The following is a 13,573-nucleotide window of genomic DNA, read 5'->3' on the forward strand; positions in this document are numbered from 1 at the left end:
GTATTTTCGAATATTAAGTAGTGTAAGAGAGAAAATAATTTCTTTACCTGAATGCAATTTTACTGCGAAAATATATTTCTATTGGAAATTACAAAATATACTTTGCCAGTAATTCTAATTAAAAATATTAATTAAATTTTTCATAATTAAATTATATCGATTAAAATAACTTAGACATCAATATACTTTTAAATTATTTTAAACGATATAACTCAATTATGCAAAATTTAGTTAAAATTTCTAACTTTCTATTACAGAGCTTGCAACTTGATTTTAAAGACTAAAGTAATTTTTAATTAATTCATACATAAAGTATGATAAAGATAACCTTCTATTTATAATAGCAATTTCGAACAAGTTGAATCATTTTATACTCCCTGCAAGTATTAATAAAAAAAGTATTAAACAATTCAAGCTGCTTTAGATATACAAATACTTCATTTAAAATTAACGTGTCAAGAAGGAAGTGTTGTACAAATATAGTTCATTGTTGCTGGTTATTGTTTTCAGTACACTTCTCTGCAGTGTTTGCTGTTATCTAAATAAAATTATATAGATGATTATATAGATGAAGTTTTGAAGTCATATTATCTTTATATAGATAATAAAAATATGTATTATTTATATCTGTATTTTAGATGAAAAAAAGTGTTATCTTTATTAAATTATCTAGAATAATGTTCAGATAATTTGGTTTAGAATAGCACATAAAAGTACTTAAATATTATTAAGTAGCAGAGAATTTGAGTAGTAGAAACTTACAAATAAAAATAAAAATATACTTGTATATCCTTTTTATAATTAACATTTTTTTTATAACAGTGCTTATATAAGCGGTATTAAAAATAATATTATCCAGAAGTCATCTAGATGAGTCGCAATATAATTTTATCTTTGATCTATAAATATTTAAATCAAAATCATTATCATATGTATAAGAGATGAATTTCCACATTTTCATCTCAATCTTTATCCAGCTAATTAAATAATCATCCAAGCACAACGCACTGTCTCCGACGCAAGGTCATCGCGAAAGCTAGTCGTGTCCGCGCGGAAGGTCACCCACGCGGAGCTTTCCATTTCAAAGACCGCCGCCGGCCGGCCGCGAGATGGCGGCAGTCATAAGTCAGACGCCGCCGCGACGCCGCCTCCGTCCTCGCGGTCCCGGCGGACGGGCGATCCGCGTAGTACCGATACACGCGCGCGTCACGCTCGTCTCGTCTCGCGTCCGCGTCGGAGTCTTCTTGTTCCGCGCGCTTCTTCTCCGCGTGAAACGCATCGTCGTAGCTCGTCGTCGTCGTCGTCGTCGTCGTCGTCGTCGTCGTCATCGTCGCCAGTGCCGAGATAAATCCCGTGAAAACGCACGCGAAGGGGCGATGGAACGCGCGTCGCAACCGAGAATAAGAAACGTCACGGAGTCGCGCACACGTGCACGCGTGGCCGTAATCGCGAACGCCGCGAACTCGCGCGAAAACTCTTGACACTTCCGCAAAATGGGAGTCTCCTCGCCGGTGCTTCGTGATCCATCTCCCTATAATCTCCCCTTGAACCCTCTCGTATAAACATAAAAGGAGACAAAAGTCCTCTCTTTCTCTCTCTCCCTCCCTCGTGACGGAAAGGCTCTTCCATTTCCTCTCTCTTTCTCTCCGTGTGTAATAACATTCGTTATCCCCCTTTTCATCCCGCGTGTCTTCTTCTTCCCGCTTCTTATCGCTTATCTTTCCGCGACGCGGTGTCGCGTTTCGCGCCGCGCCAGGCTCCGCGAAACTTTCGAACGCGCGCGTTCGGCCCGGTCCGCCGTGATTCGTCGCGCGCGCGGCCGCGCGCGGCACATTCGAAGACTCCGTGACGATGGACGAGTCCGGAGTCGACATGGGTTTCGACCTCACGACCGCCCTCGCTGTCGCCGACCCGAACGCGCACTACGATGACGTCGTCGGGGATTACGACGACGAATTCGAGCAGGCCCTGTCCCTTCTGTCGACCTCCACCAAGGAGCTGATGTATTACGAGCTGAAAAGCCGCGCGCCCGATACCGGCAGGTACGTGATCCCGATATCTCGGAAAAAAGAAAGTCCAAGTATTTCTTCGTCAAACACTGATACGAGACCGAGATAATGCGAGGGGAGATAATTCTCTTTAATTGACGTTGACATTGTTACGGTAACAAATGATAATGACACTAATCCGCGGATCTATTAGTGTTGTTAATATTAATTAACACTGAGAGATTTAGCAATTAATATTAACATGCACGATATCATGTTGGAGAGATGATGCGGTTAACGAGAGAGAAGAGAGAGAGAGAGAGAGAAAGAGAGGAGGGAATGTAAATTACTTGCATTATATTAATCATAATTATTGGACACGTGAATTTCATTTATGACAATTATGCGGAATATGTATGCCGATGTACAAACAAAAGGAGGCGGATAACTCCAGTTTTGCAGTCCGTGTGGGAGGATATGTATACTTTTATTTGGAATACGCGATATCACCAAGTTACACTGTGCACGAACGATTACAAAGAAGCGGAAGATATAGAAATTTCACTGTGTCATTTTATGAGTTTCAGGAAACTTTGATCTTTAGCGCATAGCGTGTAATAATTTATTTTTAATCTAACTGATGTGATATAAAATTACATCTAGATAATGATTCGCGATTTTAAATATATTCTAAAATTATAATATCAATACAAAGAATTAAACCAATCTTTGAATATAATTTTAATACAAATTCAAAGTAATAATAAATAAAATGAAAGGAAATAATTATATTATGTAGGACGTAATAAACACAGTGTAATACATCGAACTCGATCATTATCGAGTTAATACAATAACGTTATCTATACGGGTGCGATGCTCTGATTGTTATAATATTGAATGGCGATAAGATTGGGTTTGAAACACATACACGTGCGTGTAAAACCACATGTCCTTCCTTAACATAGTGATTAAAATTATATTATGAAGATGCTAATAGTGTCTTCTATAGAAAATAGCTTGATTAAAATTTAATTGACAAAAAAGAGAGAAAAATTGTAAAAGGAGAGAGAGAGAGGGGGGGGGATAAAAAATAGGTACTATATTTATTATGCAACAGAAAAATGAGTAAATTATATAGTATATATATTGTTATAAAAAATCAAGATATTAAAGAAAAATTAGGTAAAAAATTGATAAGATTTTAATATAATTTTTGAATTGAGAAAAGTTTAAAGAATATCAGTTTATTGCATATTTGTCATTGAGAATATACACATCTTTTATAGCGTGTTTTACGTCACTGATATGATAAATTTTGGAAGATGGAATTGTATTTGATGATGTATACACGCCTGATAACGGCATGTGCGAGATGTATGTACTTGCGATACATCATTGATTATAGAAATTCGAGAATGTGCGTGTATATTAATAATTTTCAGACAAATTAGCTTTACAAATTTATTTCATAGAAATTTATAACTTGGTTTTACAAACACATACACATAATTTTTTGTTAGATAAAAATATAACATTTTTTAAAGTTTTTTTATAGATATCCTTATTTTTATATTTATATTTATTATTATTACTGAATTGTAAAGATTAGCATACAAAGCTTTTGGTAAATTAATTATCTTTTTGGATGATTTGCAGCCTGTAATTTAAAAATTGTTAAGCATTTTTTTATGTTTAGTGAATTATGACTCTAAAATGCATATGCATGTTCTCGTGCAGAACTGAGTAAGTTATCTAATCGAGTAACAAATGCAGGATGTATAAAAATACTAGCACAGCGCAAACACAGAAAATATTTTTTGTAAGGAATCTAATAAAAAATGACTTATTATAGCAATTTGTCACGTGCATTTTAATTAACTAGTTTTTTTTTACAAATCTTCGTTATTTTTGTTTTAATCACTAAATTTCACGATATTTAGATCTTTCCCGCAACATCATTTATCATTATTATTCAGTAACAAGTGATATTTTCTATATTTGTGTATTGCGTTCTTGAGTTGTTATTCTTGAAAGATATTGGAATAAAATTGTATAAGAAAATAAAATAAAATAATTTAAAAAATGCAAAGTGAATAAAACCTGGTATGATGAATGCGTATCGCATTTATTATAATATACACACACATTCTGTATGTCAAATTAATATGTAATTTAAAAAAAAAGGTAATACTAATATTATATTTACAATTTTTCATTTTATTTTTATTTGATTTATGTAAGACTTGAAAGAAATAGATACTTTCGAATTTTTATGAATGATATTTGAAAAATTTACGAACCATAAGCACAAATTTGTTAAAAAAAATTTTTTTTAGTATTCTGTGCTCGGAGATGGTATCTTATCGATTAAAGTGAGAACCACATATCGGGTCTATATACCACGTATTATACATATAAAAAAGAAAAAAAAAAGAAAAAATTCCAATTCCAATTTTGACTGCAAAATCGAATCAAATCCAATCAAATCTCGCACATGTCCCGTTTTTGACAGCATCAAAATGTGCCGTGATTCTAATCATGAAAGTGCAACATCTTTATTATTTAGATCTTCAGCAAAATAAAAAAATAATTCGATAAAATAAAATTAGATAGTAAAAAAACTATATTTACGTAAAAAGTATATGAGGAATAAAATAGAAAAATTTACATACAAGGGGAGTGCACGGCCTTCCCCTCCTCACCGATTTTAACGAAAATTTTTTTATGTGTAGTACATTAGAAACAAATTTTGTTAAAGCGAGAGAATGCGCTTCTCAAGCGTTCGTCTAAAAAAAATTATTATTGTAAATAATTAATAATTATTATTAAATATTATTATTGTAAATTTATTTATGTGTTCAATTAATAGTAATATATTTCTTGTATAATATTAAATATTTCTTTATATTATATTTTTGACAGAAAGCATTCGAATTTTCTTTAAATATATAGAACAACATGTTAAAAATTAAATGCCAATAATTAAAAAAACTTTATATTTATTTATTAACGTTAAAAAATATTTCTAGAAACAAAAAAAAATAAATTACACAAAGAAAAAAAAATAGTAACGGCTTAAGACATGCTGGCAAATCTTTAACATTTTTTTTAGACGAACGCTTGAGAAGCGCATTCTCTCGCTTTAACAGAATTTGTTTCTAAGTACTACACATAAAAAAATTTTCGTTAAAATCGGTGAGGGGAAGGCCGTGCACTCTCCTTGATAGAATGTTTCAGGAAACATTTCATTTTAATGATTTTGCTGTTATGCATCGAATAAAGTGGACTCTGCATCGTGCAACTATAGGCTTTTAAATGGCGCATAAAAGGGGCATGTCGTTGGTCATGAATCTATCAACAAGACAACATATAAAAGCTCAACTTCGCGTTCGCTAAATCATGAGCAATAATAGTGGCAAGCAATCGCGATTGGTAATTACGATCTCCCAAGAAAACACGCGCTTATCTTTGTGATAGATAGTAGTTCATGTATCTTAATCTTAACTGATATTAGATTTTCGAGTACCAATAATCCGCGAGTGCCAGGTGAGAAGCTGAGCGCACACCGCGAATATCAACTTTCACAGTCTTCGAGAGTTTCCTGGTGTGCTCGAATTGCTCCCGAAAGTTCTTGCCTAATCAGTTTCATCTGCTGGGCGTTAATTGATACTCACGGAGAGGTAACATGAGCCTAAGCTAAAATTTCAATTGTGCATATACATAGATGCAGCGACGAATGAACACTTATAAGAAATATAAGAGTTTTAACAAGGCTCTGTAATATAAATATAAATTTAACGTATAAGACGGGCAACAAGAGCCAAATCGCGGATGACAATGCGTTATCCTAACGAAACTAAATAATTTTTCGTTAGAATTAAAATACCGGTGCACAAGGCACCAAATTTTTACTTGGACACGGCCAAGATTTTAAATATGAAATAATCTCATATTTTGAGATTTAATTTCAATACCCCTTTAACCCCCCTACGGAAAATAAATAAATGAATGCAAGAGAAAAATATAGATCCGAAAATCGCTGAATCGGGAATCGAACCCGAGACCTTTCGCTTGCCGGGCGACTGCTCTTCCAGCTGAGCTATTCAGATCCTTTCGATTCTATACTTTTCTCTGTTATATATATTAATGTTGGTAAACAAACGCATTTTTTAAGCCAGCGTGTATCAAATATAAGAGTTTTAACAAGGCTCTGTAATATAAATATAAATTTAACGTATAAGACGGGCAACAAGAGCCAAATCGCGGATGACAATGCGTTATCCTAACGAAACTAAATAATTTTTCGTTAGAATTAAAATACCGGTGCACAAGGCACCAAATTTTTACTTGGACACGGCCAAGATTTTAAATATGAAATAATCTCATATTTTGAGATTTAATTTCAATACCCCTTTAACCCCCCTACGGAAAATAAATAAATGAATGCAAGAGAAAAATATAGATCCGAAAATCGCTGAATCGGGAATCGAACCCGAGACCTTTCGCTTGCCGGGCGACTGCTCTTCCAGCTGAGCTATTCAGATCCTTTCGATTCTATACTTTTCTCTGTTATATATATTAATGTTGGTAAACAAACGCATTTTTTAAGCCAGCGTGTATCAAATATAAGAGTTTTAACAAGGCTCTGTAATATAAATATAAATTTAACGTATAAGACGGGCAACAAGAGCCAAATCGCGGATGACAATGCGTTATCCTAACGAAACTAAATAATTTTTCGTTAGAATTAAAATACCGGTGCACAAGGCACCAAATTTTTACTTGGACACGGCCAAGATTTTAAATATGAAATAATCTCATATTTTGAGATTTAATTTCAATACCCCTTTAACCCCCCTACGGAAAATAAATAAATGAATGCAAGAGAAAAATATAGATCCGAAAATCGCTGAATCGGGAATCGAACCCGAGACCTTTCGCTTGCCGGGCGACTGCTCTTCCAGCTGAGCTATTCAGATCCTTTCGATTCTATACTTTTCTCTGTTATATATATTAATGTTGGTAAACAAACGCATTTTTTAAGCCAGCGTGTATCAAATATAAGAGTTTTAACAAGGCTCTGTAATATAAATATAAATTTAACGTATAAGACGGGCAACAAGAGCCAAATCGCGGATGACAATGCGTTATCCTAACGAAACTAAATAATTTTTCGTTAGAATTAAAATACCGGTGCACAAGGCACCAAATTTTTACTTGGACACGGCCAAGATTTTAAATATGAAATAATCTTATATTTTGAGATTTAATTTTAATACCCCTTTAACCCCCCTACGGAAAATAAATAAGTTTATATTACAGAGCCTTGTTAAAACTCTTATATTTGATACACGCTGGCTTAAAAAATGCGTTTGTTTACCAACATTAATATATATAACAGAGAAAAGTATAGAAACGAAAGGATCTGAATAGCTCAGCTGGAAGAGCAGTCGCCCGGCAAGCGAAAGGTCTCGGGTTCGATTCCCGATTCAGCGATTTTCGGATCTATATTTTTCTCTTGCATTTATTTATTTATTTTCCGTAGGGGGGTTAAAGGGGTATTGAAATTAAATCTCAAAATATGAGATTATTTCATATTTAGAATCTTGGCCGTGTCCAAATAAAAATTTGGTGCCTTGTGCACCGGTATTTTAATTCTAACGAAAAATTATTTAGTTTCGTTAGGATAACGCATTGTCATCCGCGATTTGGCTCTTGTTGCCCGTCTTATACGTTAAATTTATATTTATATTACAGAGCCTTGTTAAAACTCTTATATTTGATACACGCTGGCTTAAAAAATGCGTTTGTTTACCAACATTAATATATATAACAGAGAAAAGTATAGAATCGAAAGGATCTGAATAGCTCAGCTGGAAGAGCAGTCGCCCGGCAAGCGAAAGGTCTCGGGTTCGATTCCCGATTCAGCGATTTTCGGATCTATATTTTTCTCTTGCATTCATTTATTTATTTTCCGTAGGGGGGTTAAAGGGGTATTGAAATTAAATCTCAAAATATGAGATTATTTCATATTTAAAATCTTGGCCGTGTCCAAGTAAAAATTTGGTGCCTTGTGCACCGGTATTTTAATTCTAACGAAAAATTATTTAGTTTCGTTAGGATAACGCATTGTCATCCGCGATTTGGCTCTTGTTGCCCGTCTTATACGTTAAATTTATATTTATATTACAGAGCCTTGTTAAAACTCTTATATTTGATACACGCTGGCTTAAAAAATGCGTTTGTTTACCAACATTAATATATATAACAGAGAAAAGTATAGAATCGAAAGGATCTGAATAGCTCAGCTGGAAGAGCAGTCGCCCGGCAAGCGAAAGGTCTCGGGTTCGATTCCCGATTCAGCGATTTTCGGATCTATATTTTTCTCTTGCATTCATTTATTTATTTTCCGTAGGGGGGTTAAAGGGGTATTGAAATTAAATCTCAAAATATGAGATTATTTCATATTTAAAATCTTGGCCGTGTCCAAGTAAAAATTTGGTGCCTTGTGCACCGGTATTTTAATTCTAACGAAAAATTATTTAGTTTCGTTAGGATAACGCATTGTCATCCGCGATTTGGCTCTTGTTGCCCGTCTTATACGTTAAATTTATATTTATATTACAGAGCCTTGTTAAAACTCTTATATTTGATACACGCTGGCTTAAAAAATGCGTTTGTTTACCAACATTAATATATATAACAGAGAAAAGTATAGAATCGAAAGGATCTGAATAGCTCAGCTGGAAGAGCAGTCGCCCGGCAAGCGAAAGGTCTCGGGTTCGATTCCCGATTCAGCGATTTTCGGATCTATATTTTTCTCTTGCATTCATTTATTTATTTTCCGTAGGGGGGTTAAAGGGGTATTGAAATTAAATCTCAAAATATGAGATTATTTCATATTTAAAATCTTGGCCGTGTCCAAGTAAAAATTTGGTGCCTTGTGCACCGGTATTTTAATTCTAACGAAAAATTATTTAATTTCGTTAGGATAACGCATTGTCATCCGCGATTTGGCTCTTGTTGCCCGTCTTATACGTTAAATTTATACTTATAAGAAATATTGTGCTTAGTTCTTGTGCAAGTTTCCCTTTAGAAAATATTTATCTATTAACAATGAAAAATGGTTTTAACCTTGTTACACGTTGTTGACTTTATGCGAATCACATTTCTTCACATTTATTTTAATAATATTACGAATCATTGTAAAATCATTTTTTATACGGAAAAAAATTGTATTATATACAATTTTATATCATAATATAATAATAATATTTTTATATATGTAGCTATATAAGTTTAGCAATCACATTTTGATATGTTTGTTCTAATTGCTAAAAAGTTATGAGGATCAGAATTTTATTGTTTACCGTTTCACTTGTGACGCTGATATTTCGCAAGTATCTATGATATGACAATTTACAGTACGTGATGTAGACGATTGTCTTCAGATAACGCGTTCACGAGCAGTAGTAATGTGTTACCCCACACATATGCAAATACATACATATGCGAGCGAATAATAATGATTTTCGGCTGGAACATTGAGAGACGGATAATCGTTATCAATAATCTTTCGGGAATTGGCAACGTGTGAATCTAATTTATCATTAGACAATTTGTAGCTGTGAATGCATGTTGAATCGCGAGATCAATGATCTAATTTACGTTGTGTATGCTTTATTGCTGGGAGAAATACGATCGGAAGGAGATCGCGTTGCAATAGGAAGCAATTAAGACGGAGAGATGGAGAAAAGGAGAGACAGAGAAGGAAAACGGAGGGAGATAGAGAGAAAGCGTAGAAAGACGAAAAAGCTTTGATAAGAAGCCGTTTCACGAATGATTTTCGATTTTTGTATGTCATCTCGCGAAGCATCGGTTTGACCTTCAGCTTTATTGCTTTCAAGTTTATATTGAGGAAGGTAGGAGTTCCAACGAAGGGATCAACGATCTCTTCGATAAAGGCAATCAACGGAAGTAGAAAACGAAGTGCTACTTTATAAATACGGTTGGGAAAACGATTTCTATTGTAAATGAATTTTATGCTTTATATTTTTTAAATATTGTATTATATAAAAAAGAAAGGAAAATTAAAATGCTTAAAAAATTCTTAAAAATGTTCTAATATAAAAAAAGGGAAATTAAAACCCTTAAGAAGCTAAACATTTCAAATTTTGGAAAAACATTCAACAAAATGAAATAACTATTTTATTTCTTGTATGTTATTATAACATAGAAAGCCAGACTCTTTTATTGTTTTAAATTGACCATAATTTTACTGATTGATTTTCAATTACATTCTCTCGCGTTCGACACATTTGTTTATATACACTGGAATATTTGCAATCGCGGGTTTGTAAGATTAAATAGTCTTTGTGTACAGGAAGATAGGGCTTATTTTACTGTGATTGATCATTAGATATCATTAGTATAGTCCTTGAAAAATGTTTCGTGACTTGGCGCGATTCAGAATGTAAACGTGATGAATCATATTTATTTTAAAATTGAATATGATAAGATAGTTAATATCATGTATATATGTATATGTTGCATCATAAAAATTAACATTTTCACTTTCTCTTTTTGATATGCAGTTTAATTGGATTTTAATTTTCTTTATAATTTCTTAGATTCTTCCGTATGACATATTTTGTGAAGAGAGTCATGTTAAAATTTTATAAAAATATATTTAATCAAATTTTAATTGATTGTTGATTTAGTTGATTGATATGAATGTGTAAAAGTAATAACTATTCAATATAAATATATAACGAAGAAGAAACTGAAGAAACTTCACATATCTCCACAAAAAAATAGTTGTTTTCACATTAAAAAAATGTATGAATACGCGCCAAGACATTCGTCTGATTTTTCCTGTCAAAATCTACTTAAATTCTTTGCCTAGTTTATTTTTTTTTACTTTACGGTTTCCATTTGGCAGATTTCAAATCTTCGACCAGTCTGTAGTTTTTAACTACATTTTTTACTAATTACTAATTATATAACAACACAACTAGATAGTCGAAAAAAATTATTAATTCTTGATGTAAACAATTTTATTTATTTTTATCTAAATTTTATTATGATAAAAAAACTCTTAATATTCTTGTTTCAAATATTATAATTGTTATTATTTTATAAAATATTTTAGCACGAAAGGATTAATATGTTTCGAAAATGATATTTGTTGTTTAAGATCGGAAATATATTGGACGCTTTTTCTAAAGAAGTAAAAGATTTAACCATTTAAAGTAGCGCATTTTTAGTCGCTAAACACGGAAAAATTACAATGTCTGGAATCTGTTCTGGTCGTAGTTTTAAAGCCAAAAGTAGAAATGCATTTTCCGTAAGCCATTCTAGTTTCCTACGTATAATTTTCAAGTCAAATTAACCTTTGGACCGGAAATGGACGCTGCGATTTCCGGAATTTTCTCGAGTGTATTCAATTTTATTTATTTTTATCTAAATTTTATTATGATAAAAAAACTCTTAATATTCTTGTTTCAAATATTATAATTGTTATTAATTTATAAAATATTTTAGCACAAAAGGATTAATATGTTTCGAAAATGATATTTGTTGTTTAAGATCGGAAATATATTGGACGCTTTTTCTAAAGAAGTAAAAGATTTAACCATTTAAAGTAGCGCATTTTTAGTCGCTAAACACGGAAAAATTACAATGTCTGGAATCTGTTCTGGTCGTAGTTTTAAAGCCAAAAGTAGAAATGCATTTTCCGTAAGCCATTCTAGTTTCCTACGTATAATTTTCAAGTCAAATTAACCTTTGGACCGGAAATGGACGCTGCGATTTCCGGAATTTTCTCGAGTGTATTCAATGATAATGTCTAGATTTTCCAGCTCTCTGACATCACAGAATACAATTCTCTTATCTAAATACTCTATGATTAGAGTATAATTAAATCTTGACAATTTTTTGGTTTATTTTTATAAAAATTTAAATGCGTCATTTAAAAGTCATGCGATATGATTCTTATAATTGCGACGTTTTTCTCTATGCACAATAGAAATTGGTCTCAGTTTTTTCCCTATTTGTCAAGGATTTGTCATATCTGTTGTGTCAAGCCATGATTTCGCCATAAGTTCCTTGCCTCGCAAGGACGTGAAATAATTTGCGCGCATTATCTAGTTATAATTTTTTCCGCCTTCGATTCTTTTTGGTGAAGCAAAAATTAAATAGCGACCTTCGTTAATTTAATAACAAAACGAAAAGACCCTGATATATAAATTTTTGTTACTCTAATTTAAAATGTTATTTTTGTTGTATTTATATTGCATTTAATTGTTCGCATCGTTGACACAATATTGTCAATTTCGTATAATTTGAGTTAATTATTTGCAGACTTAATTCTATGTTACAAATGATTAAGTGCAATGAGTACTGTGCCTGCGAATGTCATGCGTCATCAGCGAGCACGATAATGATTTCGATATGTTGTACAATTCGTTTTACAAAAGAAACGCATTCTATTTTTATCGTGTAATGCAAGAGCGTAAAGTTCTTTCTTCCGTTTTTGATGTTAAACATATGCCGCTATTACGCTGTTTTATTGCATAGTAATTACAATAAGAATAAAAATAAAAATAATAATAATAATGTTAACAATACAATAGTTGTGAATAATAATTCCAATATCAATAATGAATCATTTCTCCATGATGAAGGTATTTTAGTAATATTTCTCTTTTTCTCTCTCTAGCCTTTTCTCTCTTTTTTTTTTGAAAATTAACTTGAGATATTATCAATTAATATTGTCAATTAAATAGAAATTAATCAAACAGTAATGCATAATAATTAGCGAACGCGTCGGTGCGGTAATTCTCCTAATTCCCTTGAATAATGCTACTTTATTATAATTTTTCCTACGAGAAAGTACGAGATATATTTGTGGTGGGCAAAATGTTGTACGTCCCTTTCTGCAAGACGCAATTCCAAGCTGAACCGACAAAAGCGGGCGAACTCTGCCAGACAATGCCGACATATATTGATAATTTCTCTCCTTCTCCCTCTCTTTTTCTCTCTCGTAGCAGATGGATGAGAACGGCTGCCACGAATCCGGCACGAGCCGGCTCGATACTCGCATTAGCTGGTGCAATGACTGGAAATTCCGATAAGTGCGCCCGTTGCCGCCTTCGCGGCGCTCGCGAAAACGCGATACCAGTTTCCTCGGTCACGACGAGACGACGCTTTTTTTGCACCAATGACGATATTCTTTTTGTATTTTTCAAGCTATTTTCCTATTTGCCGTGCGCGATCGCGTACGCCGGCAGCTGCTTCTCGTCGTAAGTTACGTAACGCGTCTTTGAACGGATGAGCCATGCCGTAGTATGTGATGCAAGACGTATCGTGCACCTGTGTGTGCACAGGGCACTCGCGTTGTCGAGAGTTTCATAGAATTAGTTTTGTATCTCTTGACCAAATAGACATGATTTAGGTGTAATAAATTGATATGACAAATGATATGAGAAGTATATATACACGCGAATAAAGTACGTATATAAATATCAAAAAATATCTATATATATCGTATGTGTATTTTCAATTATTATCGAAGACAAAAA

At 33.0% G+C, this 13,573-nt stretch overlaps 1 protein-coding gene across 1 annotated transcript in view; it reads left to right on the top strand.

The window, feature by feature from the left end:
- Positions 1 to 1,145: 1,145 nt before the first annotated feature.
- Mitf (transcription factor Mitf) overlaps positions 1,146 to 13,573 on the top strand; it is a 75,421-nt gene continuing 62,993 nt past the window's right edge. Inside the window, exon 1 of the mRNA XM_029310357.2 lies at positions 1,146 to 2,042. Within this exon, the coding sequence (XP_029166190.1) occupies positions 1,852 to 2,042 (191 nt within the window). The 5' untranslated portion in view covers positions 1,146 to 1,851. The remainder of the gene's footprint in view (positions 2,043 to 13,573) is intronic.

This window comes from Nylanderia fulva, unplaced genomic scaffold (genome assembly GCF_048542155.1).
Source record: "Nylanderia fulva isolate GAGA-0341 unplaced genomic scaffold, ASM4854215v1 Scaffold50, whole genome shotgun sequence".
NCBI lineage: Eukaryota > Metazoa > Arthropoda > Insecta > Hymenoptera > Formicidae > Nylanderia > Nylanderia fulva.